The following is a 12,877-nucleotide window of genomic DNA, read 5'->3' on the forward strand; positions in this document are numbered from 1 at the left end:
GGGGGGAGGGGGGTCTACCTCCTCCTTCCTTTCAAGTTGGCTGCAGCGTTATTTGCTTCCATTACTCTCTGCACCACCACCCCTTTCATGTACACTTCCCTTCCACAACCCCAATGGCCTTGGTGATGTGGTCTGAAAGTTGCCTCACATCTTAGCAATCGGGCTTTTTCCCGCAGATGCGTATCCAAAGGCAGATGCGGAGGCGTAGAAATTTTATGAAATTAATATTCCCTTCCAAAAAAAAAGAGTACATTCTATGAATATATTTAGTGGGTGGCCAGGAACCCCCCCCCCAGCATGTTCCCCTGTGTGTTTAAAAACCTTCCTGCTGAAAACCCATAACGTTTCCAATTTTGTTGTGCTATAGCCCTTCAGACAGTAATAATGTAGCATTGGGAAAGCACAGAACTAATAAAGCAGAATAAAGCCATTGGTAATACTGTATACCTCCTCTTTCCATATGAACTGATCTGGACCCTGTGATCAGTATCTGAAGCCCTTTTTCAATGCCTCATCCATGAGAGGTCCAAAGAGTGACAACTTGAGAATGGGCCTTTTCTGTGGTGGCTCCCCGTGTGTAGAATGTTCTCTCCAGGGAGGCTCAACTGGCACCTTAGTTGCACATTTTCTCTCTATGACCAAACCTTTGGCTAATTAACAATCTATGGCCTTTCAAATGTGGTGGTGTTTTGTTGTTTTGTTATACCCCACCCATCTGGCTGGGTTTCCCCAGCCACTCTGCGTGGCTTACAGCACATAAAAATTGTAAAACAATAGACTTTTAAAATTTCACGATACAGGGTTGCCTTCATATGTCTTCTAAAAGTCAGATAGTTGTTTATTTCCTTGACATCTGATGGGAGGGCGTTCCACAGGGCAGGAGCCACTACTGAGAAGGCCCTCTGCCTGGTTCCCTGTAACCTCACTTCTCATGGTTTCTTTCTGTTTTATTATGTGTGTTCTTGTTTGTCTTCTCATCTTGTATTTTTATGAATTTTAATGTTGTGAACTGCCCTGTGATCTTCTGGTAAAAGGTGGTATAAAAATTAAACAAATAAATACTACTACTGGGTCATGTTGTACAACATGCCCACAATAAAACACCAGTCTAGAGGGGCCCTACAACAGTGGACATTTTTACTGCTTGATCATTCTTGGGCTTCTGGAGAAAGGGCAAGATATAAACTGAAAAAACAAATAATAAAATACCCAGAGGATATTAGCCCACAACAGCCAATCGTGGAGGAGACACTTAAGCCCTTCTTCCTGCCCTCTTTTCTATAGTCCCTGTGTTTTTGTTCTTCACGTTCATCGAAGGGCAAACATGATGGTAACCTAAATTGGATCCATGAAGCATTTGGCCCATCTTGGAGACAGCAGGTGAGAGAGTACAAATCACCCGAGCCCAAAAAGCCCACACCTACAACCCAGATCACAACTTGTTCAAAAGAGAGCGAAGGTTCTTGCGGAACAAAACATGCAGTAATGGTGTGAACCAAACCCACACACCAAGTTATTCCAAAGAAGAGAGGGTTATCAATCATAGCCCTGAGAAGCCAGCCAACACCCTGAGACATGTTGGTGCCAAAAGTTGCCAACTCTTGAAACTCACGTCTGGTATTTGGTGCCCAGAGCCAGGGTAGGTGGCAGGGGCGGCAGCGCTGGAGCTGGGAGCAGCATGCAGCCCTCTTAGGCAAGCCAGCGGGTGGAATAAAAGCTGTTTTAGATAACCAGGTACAATTAAAATAACAAACGAGGACCAGGGGGTGGGAATCCCCCTTTGCTATATGGCAACGGGGGTGGAAGTAAAACAAAACAAAAAACCCAGCCATATCTTTTCTTTTGTCCTCATTGCTTAGCAATGCACTTGCTGCCTAGGGAAAATAAATAAATAATAATAATCCAAATGGCTCCCTCAAGGTTTGGAGGTAAAAGTATATTGGGCAGGCCACATCTTACAGGGGAGACCCTACCGCAGCCATGTGTTAACATTTTGTTTCTAGCAATGGCAGTCCTGGGGGCAAGGGACAATGAAGCTGTCGGGCATTTACTTCACACCATAAATCCAAACCCACAGGTACTGTGTTAGGGGCACCATTTCACTTCACGTGTCTTTGTGAAGGTGGCAGTGCTTGTCGACTGAATGGACAGGCTGCACAGCTGCATCCTTTGCGTGCGGCTGCACATCGATCCATTCAACCTACAGTCTCAACCAGGCCATAGGAGTTGGCTCGGAGTGTTGCTTCCGCTGTGGCCAGAAACGGTGGACACACTTGTGCCTCCAGAAGCATGCAAGAATCAGACACGTGTACGTGTGTGTGTGTGTGTGTGTGTGTGTGTGTGTGTGTGTGTCTTTCTCAGGGAAGATGAGCATTCTGCAAATTTCCCTAACGATAGTCACGAGAATGCCTGTGTCCGTTGCAAAGTTAAACAAGGGTGTAACCCTTTCAACAGTGCTGGCCTAAAACGTTTTGCCAATGGAAGCACCAAAAAAGAACCTTCTTCCAGGACGCTACAGCCGACATTTCAAGAAGCCTCATTCAGACATCTGTTCCTGCCTTCATCATATATCCCTCTTGAATTTCACCACCTGAAACAGCCTGCATGGGACAGACAGCCTTGTCTTCCAGCATTACATCTAATCTGGGTTTCTTTAGAAGTTATGTATGTACAACGCACATGTTAGAACTAAATTGTGAGAGGGGAACAAGGTTGTGTTTTGAAAGACGGTTTACATCGGAGACCCAACAACTGGTCCATATTAAATGCCCCTAACAGACACATTTATGAGTCCAGCCTGTGTCTGAAGGAAACGGCAGAGGTCTCAAAAACATATGAATGTAAGAAGAACCAGCTGGTCAGGCCAATGGTCCATCTAGTCCCGCATCCTGGTCACCAACCAGTTGCAAGAATACTCTCTCCTCCTGGGTTTTCCAGTAACTGGTATTCAGGAGCATACTGAACTATGGAGGCAGGACACAGACTCCATCATGACTAGTCACCATTGATAGACTCACCCTCCATGAGATGCATGTTACAACTCCAAGAGAAAATCTGTGAACTTTAAATCTGCTTCAGGAATTTTGGATGTGCTAATGTCTGCTTTTGGGGAGTAGGGTGTATTGTCATTTTCTGGGGATGCCTACCTGCCACTTAGATATGGATATAGAGAGAATCCAAGAATTCTGGCATATCTATGTGCAGCTTATAAGCAGGCCCCTGTGCTTTTGTCCTGCGTTCCTCTCATGTGATGAATTTTTGGTCATGGTGATCTCTTGCAGAAGCATTCTTGGGAATTAAAATGTAAATGTAAGATACCTGAAATATGTAAGGTCTGTTCCTTAACACGAATTGTTGTTGTCGCTGTTGGCACCTGAAAATGCATTTTTCTGTCTTCCTCAACCACCGTTCTTTGCTCTGAACTATCTTTTGCTAAGTCACCAGACCTGGATGATTAAGTGCTCAAGAGACATTTTGCTTTCTTTTGGTGAGGACACATTGGCTTCCAGGTCAATCGCATGACCAGTTTTTATGCACTGAAGTCAGCCAAAGCTGGCCTTTGCAGTAATTTTGTCATGTTTAACCAGCTGCACATATGCCATCCATCATCAAGTACCCACAAATGTGAGGAAAAACAACTTTTCTGTGAACAGTAAATCTGAGTGGTACTGTTGAAGCAAGGAATTCCATCTGGAGCAAGCAGGACAGGATTGTATTTTTGATAACTTATTTTGAACAGCTTTCCCTGGAGAATAACATTTCTGTTCAAAAATTGGGAAGCAGCTGATAAAATAATGATTTGCGCCCGTGGATTTTTCCTTCTCTTCATTCTGAGATGTTTACGAGGCAAGTTCAACATAACAAATTTACTAAAAAATAAATAAACTATGGCTGACTCGACTTCCTGTTTAGAAAAAGTGCTGTGAATGGGTCCTTAGTAGGGTTTGTAGTTCCAAGGAAGTGGGGTTGTTCCAGTTGATGATTTCTGAATGTTACTTACCCCCCCCCCACACACACACACAATGCACACACTTTTTTGGGAAAAGACTCGCATCTCTCACATTGTTTCTTTGCTTTTCTTCATCTCTGCTGCCTAACCTCCTACAAAGTAAAAAAAGCAATAGCAAGCTAACTAGGCTTAATGTCATAAACAACACATCCTTTTGGAGGGCATAAGGAATGGGGGGTTCAGCTAAAAAGTCTGATACAGTCACCAGGGAACCTGGCAAGTGATAAGGTTTGTATTTCATTCCACTGGCAGACAACAGTCTAATCGACAAAGGTTTCCAGTTTCCCAGAGCACACTGATTAGGATGCACTTGTATCTTCTTGGCTGACACATGATGAAGCCTTGAGGATGAATGGCAGCTGCTTGTCTGAGTGGGCTGGCAATTGTGAGAATAGCTGATCGAGAGCTTGCAAGCAGCCTGCTTTTGATTCCAACCAACAAGACCCTCAGTGAAAGGAAGGGGAATTGTCTGCAGATGTGTTGCATTCATAGGCTACGAAATAACAGCAAGTTGTGTTGCAACCAAGGTCAGCTGAACCTGGGTTTCAAATCTTCACCTGCTGGGTCTTATTTTAAGCTTAAGTACATTTTTCTAGTCCTTAGATTGTGCAACGGTGTATTTGGGGTGGGGTGGTTTTTTGTGTGTTTTTTGGCACTGCCTGACCTTGCAGTAGTCAAGTTTTAGGAATGGGCTGCTAGGTTGCAATCCACAAGGCGGTTCAACTCAAGTCTTTGGCTTCCATTGCACTAATGTAGCTTAGATCTGAGAGCTTGAGTTTAAGCGATTTGTGGATCAGGCTAAACATACATTTCCCTTCAAGCTGTTTCCCGCACCCCACTTCCTAAGGATCACCAATCTTCTGGGAGGGGATAGTGAATAGCATTAGCAGTCATCACTATTACCACATATTATTTAGCTGCAGCACCCACTAGTGCCAATTGTTATATAAATCACACGAGAAAAAAGAATTTTAATAACAACAGACATGCATACAATGTACTAATTAAAATGTATGTTCCAAAACACTGGGGCTTCACATTTATAAAATGTGCTGTCATTAATTAAAGCCCAGAATAATGTCCAGAACAATAAACAAAAGTCTAGGGCAGACATGAAGACCATATGCTCCAACCAATATTCCTATTGCTCATCAGACCTATACTCCTTCCAATCTATAGTTTTAGCTCCTAGCACCCACAGTACTCACACTCACTCTGAAATCATTCCAGAATAAACCAGTAAAGGGATTCCCAAACTTAAGTCTCCAGCTGCTGCTGGACTACAATGCCCATCATCTCTACATAGCAGGACCAGTGGTCAGGGTTGATGGGAATTGTAGTCTAAAAACCGCTTGAGACCCAGGTTTGGTAAACCCTGATCCAGTAATTTAGTGGGAGTGCCGCACAGTAAGTGTCTTTAGGACCACAATGCAAAGTAGTTGTTTCCCCCACCCCTTTAACAAGAAGCTGTTATTTGCATTGTTTGGCTTGTAATTAAATCTTTAAAAATGAGCTTTTTATAAACAAGGCTTTAATTGCCTACTTGAAAAATACAGTGTTTCCCTTTAGCCAAGATAGTTTTAAAGTCTGCAACATGCAAATGACCTCACCGTCCCAGAAGCCAGCACTACGGAGCTCCCAGATCTTCAAGGCTATATTTCAAAGGAATAGTTTTTAAAAGCAGTTATGGAAATGGTATTCCTCTATAGACTCTGGGAATCCCTTTTTCCAGGATGATGGCTGAAAAGTCCATCAAAGAGTGCCAGGAAAAAAAACAACTTTTTTCCATGAGATCCAGTATGCTTCTCTCTCCCTTCCCCCTACTTTCCATAACAAAGTACTATATTGCCTTACACATTTTCTATTATGGTTTACACTGCTCTGGCAAACATCTGCTCCTGGTCCCCCCTGCCCCAGGCAGTTTGCAGAATCTGATACTGAACTGGTGGCAGTCATTGCTGGCTCCTTTACACTGTTGCTTCAAACATTCTTAGCAAAGATGCTACCCAGGCATCTTGACAAGGAACTAGCTAGGTGCTCTGATGTTGGGCAAGGGTGTGTTTGTGAGTGAGTGAGACCTGGCTTTGAATGAAAGGGGTTGTTGTTGTTGTTGATTTAAGAGGCACATCTGCACTGCCGATTGGCAAGACAAGCTACGTTGTGAAATGTACCAGCTTTCCCTGCCTTTCGATTTCTTCTTGGCTCCCAGCTGTTTGTTCAAAGTTTGCTAGGCTGAATCACCAGGGCATTTTTTTTTTTTTAAGGACTTTGGCATCAGTTTTTAAACTACCATCCGGAAGAGCAGAATCATCATGGTAATTTTTTAATAGGAATTTGAGGGGGCAGGAGAGGAACCGAAATAAATAAATAAAGGGTAGGAGAATAAGCGCCTTTGTCTCACAGTTTCTCCCCTTTGCTCATTCTGTTTTTAGTTGATTTGATTTCTAGTCTTTGCTTTTAATGCTTAAAAGCGAAGGAGCGCAACAGCACTGCTACTGGCACAGGAAGCCCTGTTCCATTTAACTGAAGAAGCCTCACCCCCAAATAGTGCACCCATATCTGAAAGTTAAGGTTAAAATACATTAAGAATTTGTGTTCGCATTGTATGTGTGTGCACATGTGTGTGTGTTTCCAATGAACAAGATTTGACCCATTAATCTATGGAAACAAGTGAGTGCAGAAACAGACAATGACATATCGGAAGCGATTTTCGGAAAACTGTTGTGTAATGTAGCTCTTAGAACCCAAAGAAGCCTATGAACACTAAATGAATATCAGGAACAAAGCGTTAATAATGGCCGTCTACCCAGGGAACATGAGAAACAGTCTTATACTGAGTCATTGGTTGCTGCAGCTTGTATTGTCAACCCTGACCCTCCAGGATTTCAGACAGCAGCCTTTCCCAGTCCTTCCTGGTGTTATGAACAAGCAGGACAACAGGCAGGAGGCTCCCCAGCAGTGGGACCCACCGGCTGCTACAGTCCTCCCAAAAGGGAATATTAGTCACTAGGCAATAATTATTCAACACGTCTGGGTCCAAGGAAGTATTTTTAAGGAGGAGATGCACCACTGACTCTTTCAAGGCAGGTGGTACTTTCCCATTCTCTGGTGAAGCACTGATCACTCCCTGGACCCACCAGATTTTGCAAACCATCGTGGAATCTTTGAAAGAAAAATCAAAATCAAAAATAATTTATAAGAGAGAAACAGCTGCCTCAGTGGGTTGAGCAACCCTCAGTCTTGGGACAATTTTGCCTAAATGCCCTCCACAGTTCACCACCTGCAAGGCGGCAATAAATATGAGGTTGCTGCAGTTTCATTCTGCACTCATCTCCACTTGCATAGGAGACGTACCAGTGTGTCCAAAGTTGAGACGTAAGTTAATGAGAAGGGTGCAAAGCTTTTGCTTCTTTTGTGAGTTGGTGATAATAGTTAGCATTTCTCAAACAGAAATGTGAAATGCATATGCTCAACGGATCAGGCTAGATGTGCAGCTGTTTGCAGGATGAATCGAAGAGATCTGCTGAGCAGCACTAAAAGCACTGAGCCAACAACAACCCAGTGAGCATGCAAATATACCTGCGTAAGCTAGAGAGTCTCATTGTGAGGAAACAAATGAAACTGTTGCAGCATTAAAATGCAGAGAAGGTTTTGGACACTGTAGCCAATGACTTCACCAAGAACCAAAGTGATTTTAAAAGACCTCTTAGGTTCATACTTAGATTAGAGTTTTGTTGTGTTAAAAAGAGACAAAGGGCTAGTAGAGAGCAACGTGTTGCTGGAATTGGCGCACAGAGTAAAGCAATCTGGGGAACTCTAGCAAAGAAACTGGAAGCTGCAGCCCAGTGTTGTTTGCTAGTAGTGCATCCCAGTCCACTGTAGCATCATTTTACAAAGTTTGTGAAGAAAATATTGCTTGAAATACTTCAGTGGGTCTGGAAATACCTAAGGTCAGTGGATCAAACTTATTGCATACCCAATAACTAGGGGGTCACATAGTTCTGCTTCCAGCAAGGAGCTTTTGCTTTTAACAGCTACATCACAGGTAGAAATTATGTGCTCAACATGTGATGAAAATAGACTCGTTTGTATAATATTTGAATGTTTGTCTTTCTATCTATCTTTTGTTCAGCCATTTTGACCGCACTAGAAGCTATTGTCTTTCTTCTTTCCTGGCAGCCTTTAAACCTCTGTTAGCCAACATGCAAATATATGTGCCACTTGTCATGTGCTCCTTGATTTTATGGCTTCATACGTGTACAAGCCTGTACAACTAATGATTGGCCAAGCTGAGCACCAGCAAGACTATCAGACCTAAGGAATACTTTGCAGTAGCACCCGCCCTCCCCAGTTTTGCAGTCCTAAGCATACAGTGACAACTGTGAAGTTTTATTGAGCTCTTGGTGGGTCGACATGATGAGTTGGCTCCAGTCATTTTAATGGTTCAAAACTGTACAGGCCTTCTGAAGGAGAATGCAGATGATCTTATACCAAACAGCGGTGTACAACAGAGATTATGCAGCTAACAAAGGAAGCTACTCAGCCATCTCAAGCAAACATCTGTAACTTAGATCACAATGAATGTCAGTTAACAGGATTGTGTTTTCAGCCTTCCTCAGCCTGGTAGCCTTTAGGTCTTGTTGGACTCCAACTTCCATCAGCCCCAACCATCACTGCCCAATGGTCAGGGTTGATGTGAGCAGGCGACCAAAACATCTGGAAGGTACCATGTTGTAGAAGACTGGTGTAAAGGAGCCCACAGACTTAAGTCTTGGCATCATTTTGGGGGGGGGGGGTGTGCAATACAACACTACACATATCAAAGCAAAGGTTATTTCAAGCCAGAAGCCTTCTTTGAAAAAATAAAGCTTGAAATGTTACAAAGATGTTCAGAGCTGTGCTAAGTCCCATACAAGAAGCTGAGAAGTTCATTTCACTTGCCTAAACAGATTGAGGGCTTTGCTCCTCTACTCACAGGAGCAGGTCCCGTTGAAGTAGAGGCGGCATTTGTAAAAATAAGTTACAGCTCAAGGGAAGATCTCATTTTTTAAAAGGAACAGTGATACCTATTTCTATACAATATAGTACTATGCAGAATCATTAGCTATCTATGTAATACACAGGAGCCAACTCCTAGGGGCTGAGGGCCCTTTGCCTCCCCATAAAATATTTGAAGGGGGCAGGGCCCACCAAAGTGCATGGTCATTGCCTTTCAAATAGTGTGTGTGTGTGTGCTGTGTCTTGTGATTGGTTATGTGGGGCAGGAGTTACTTGCTCTCCCGGCCAATATTTTGTTCAAGTTTTTCATAGTTTACATATTAGTATATCAAGTGATAATTGGTTTTTTTGAATGTTCGTGGTATGAAAGAATTGTCTTGACCTATTATTTAAGGCAATTTAGAGGTGACATTTGCTTCTTCCTGCCTTTTAAAATAGTTGGCTACTGTACAGTAGTCGACTGCTATTGCAAAAGTACACTTAAGGGGGCATTCCTATGAGAAGAGCAGCTTCAGATGCAGTGGATCTCTGGTTTGGACGGTCGGGCTCAGATGATATTCCCTGGCTCAGCAGAAGATATGACTGTACTAACTTGCTCATTCCAGCTCAGTCCAGGCTCAGCCAGGGGCTGGGGTAGTGGTGGGGCTGGGATTTAGGAGGGAACCTAAGACTGTTCAGCTCAGTCACATGACCTAGCAACCTGGGAGCGACTCAGCTGCTGAATGAAGTAGGAGCTGGCGTAACTTTACGCTGGTTGAACTTACACCGGCGTAGCTTTACGTCCGTTTCTTGTGCATTGGATTGCTCCTTTAATTGTCATTCAACAGACTATTTGGAAACTGAAGCACTTTAAACTAATTAATTTCCCCCTCATCCTAATCATGGAATGAGCATCATTGGACCTTGATCCTAAATGCATTCACTCAGGCGTAAGTCCCAGTGAGATCAATTGGGACGACTTTTGAGTAAGCATGCTCTGACTTGCAGCTTTCCGTTGAGCTGATTTCCCTTGGGAGCATCAGGAATCGCTTGCAAGTAAGACTACAATTGCAAGCACCCCTGTTCAAAAGTGCATTCCACATTAATTTGAAGTAAATCCTATGATGGTCACTAAGGTAGCAAATGTTCAGGTCTAGGATGTAAAGCCTTACCCATAGCTCCTTGACCTTTAACAGAGATGTTATAAAAAGTGGAGTGCAGCTGAAGAGTGCAATCTTTTGCATACTTAATTGGGTAGAAGCCCTATTGACCAAGACCACGAATTCTGAGTGAATATGCATAGGATTGTGTTTAAATCCAATTGCTCTAGTAGTTTAACTGGTTTGTAGGTGGGGTTACTGAAAATCACTGCCAATTGGCATCAGGTAGGCGCCTTCACTGTTTTCGGTGCTTGGTAAAAATGTTTCTGTTTAGACAACCCTACCCAGACATGTAGAAAGTTTACATGTGTATTGATCTGTTTTATCACTTACTGCTGGTTTTAATTATTTGGATGTTTTAAATGGCGGTTTTAAAACTGGTTTTGTCGTTTTACAGCTTTGAGCAAGCAATATATAAATCATATGAAATAAATAGAACACTGTTACGTTCTGGGAAGTGTTGCAGTTCAGTGGTCGACTACATGCTTTCTGTGCAGAAGGTCTCATGTTCCATACCTGGCATCTCCAGGTAGGGCTGGCAAAAAGCCTTTCCTGACACCTGAGAGAGTCTCTGCCAATCCATGTAACTAGACTGTGCTAAGCTAGATGGACCAACATTCTGAATTGCTATAAGGCAACTTCCCATGAAACCAGTTGCTTTGGAATATTCAGGAAGCCCATGGAACTACTCTAGAACAGCGAGTCACCTTTGCTTTCCTGCAATGCAGGCCATTTTCTGAAAGTTTCTTGAATCTCCACAACAAGGCAACAGCGAGGGGAGAAAGATGGAGGTAGCCGAACCAAGGAAACAGACAGACCATTTTTGAAAGAACTTGGGGAAAGGGAGGAGACTAGTGTCTTTTCTTAAGGTTTGAAAGTATTCCTAGACTTTAGAAATCGAGAACGGTAAAACGGTTTTTTAATTAGAGCAGGGCGTGTGCTCTGTCAGACATCGGCTTCCTCCTACCCCAGCCGGCGCTATTAAATGCTAGCATTTAGTGGTTAGAAGTAATTTGACGGGCTGGATTGGTTCTGCACACTGTTAACTCTGTAAATATCGGCGCGCACAATGCACAGAGGCAGCCGCGTACTCTGAGAACTCCACTGTGTCCTGGGATTCCTTTGGTTTCAGAAGGAGGCTGCTCCACCCCTCCGATCCCTTTCCACCGGCTCCCATAGGCATTGCTCTGTTGCACATCCCGCGTAAGCAAGGCGCCTGCCCACACGCATCAGCCGGCAGCTAGTCAGCCAGCCCACCCCAAGGGACTCCGGCGATGCCCCTTAGAATAAAAATTAAAAGAGGGGGCGCGGGGGGGAACCCAGCCTTTCCTTCTCCGCCTTGAGCTCAAGGATCTCGCAGCGCCCAAAGCCAAGTTCAGAGAGGGAGAGGAGACACCTATTGGCAAGAAGTCGCAGCAGGCAAAACGAAAAAGAAGAAGGGGGAAAAAAACCCTGAAGGCTGCTTTGGGGAAACACCAGGGGGACACCGCTTCCCTCCTCCCAAGCGCAGCCGCCAGCCAGGCCCTCCCGCCGGTACACACACACAGAGACACGCGCACGCGCGCAAACACAGCCCGGCGCCTGCCCGGGTTTCCCTTGGCGCGGCTCTCCACAGAAGCAACAGCAGCAAAAATGTCAGAAAAGGCAGAGAAGAATCTGCATCGGGAGAGGCAAAAGCGGGTGAAAGCGGCTCCGGGAGAGAGAGCCACCAGCGGTACTTTACCTTCTTCTGCTGATTTCATGCTGCTGCGACCGGACGACGCGCACCGAAAGTTTCCCTTTCACCACTGGGCTGGATCTCGAGGCGCCAAGAGGATTTGATTCAGAGGATCGCCGCTTGGCATCCGCTCAGCACAAAAAGAGAGAAAGTGAGGTGGAGGCAGAGGGAAGAAGGTAGATCCTCTCTCGCGCGCGTGTCTTCACGCCCACGTAGCACAGCGCGCGTCTCCAAAGCTATTAAATGGAGACTCCAAGCTGGTGTTTCCCTCTCGCCACGGAATTTGGAAAGCCAAACGCGCGCACGGGAGGGAGGGAGTTTTTTGGTTTTTTAAAACAGAATAAAGCTGGATCCTAAGCAGATGTCATTGAAATGAGCGTTGAGTGGGACGTGGGGAGAGAAGGGAAGGGAAGGAGGGGTGGTAAGGGCAGGCGCAAGGGATCCTGCCCCAAAGAGGAGCGAGAGAGAGCGCTTAGGAAGTTACTCACACGCGCTCTCCCTCCCTTCTCCTGGTGTCTTATTCAGGGCCGGGGTTTATTTTGATCAGGAAAGTTTGCAGAGTCTCTAAGTCTCTCTCTGACGCACGGCTGCTCGGTGACTGCTGCCTTTTTAAAGCTGGAAAACACCCCCCCCTCCCTCCTTCGCCCTCCCAGCCCCTCTCCCCGCCCAGAGCCCCGTGATGTCACGGGTCCTGCGAGCTCCTCTCAGCTGCCTGGCGAAGGAGTCAGCCAGCCAAGCCAGCGGAGAAGAGCGCTGCAAGCTGGAGAAGAAAAGTCCTAGAGGAGAACCCCGCTCTAGCTCCGCTCCTCCTCCAGCGGATTCTGCTGAGCAGGCAGATCTTCGCCACCGTCGAGGCTGCGACCCAGAGCACCCACCCAACCGAGTCTATCTATCCCCGAAGTTGGGGGCGCGGGGGACCTGGTGTCTGAGAAATGTGAGCCGCAGATCAATAAAGGTGGGAGGAAGAGGGGCTGGAGAGAGGAGCGGAGAGGGACCACGCATGCTGAAATCATT

At 45.2% G+C, this 12,877-nt stretch overlaps 1 protein-coding gene across 1 annotated transcript in view; it reads right to left on the bottom strand.

The window, feature by feature from the left end:
• Positions 1–12,456, bottom strand: part of NFATC1 (nuclear factor of activated T cells 1) — a 131,286-nt gene extending 118,830 nt beyond the window's left edge. Inside the window, exon 1 of the mRNA XM_079983765.1 lies at positions 11,870–12,456. Coding sequence (XP_079839891.1) covers positions 11,870–11,888 — 19 coding nt within the window. The 5' untranslated portion in view covers positions 11,889–12,456. The remainder of the gene's footprint in view (positions 1–11,869) is intronic.
• Between the last annotated feature and the right edge of the window lie 421 nt (positions 12,457–12,877).

Source organism: Podarcis cretensis (genome assembly GCF_951804945.1).
Source record: "Podarcis cretensis genome assembly, chromosome: 7".
NCBI lineage: Eukaryota > Metazoa > Chordata > Lepidosauria > Squamata > Lacertidae > Podarcis > Podarcis cretensis.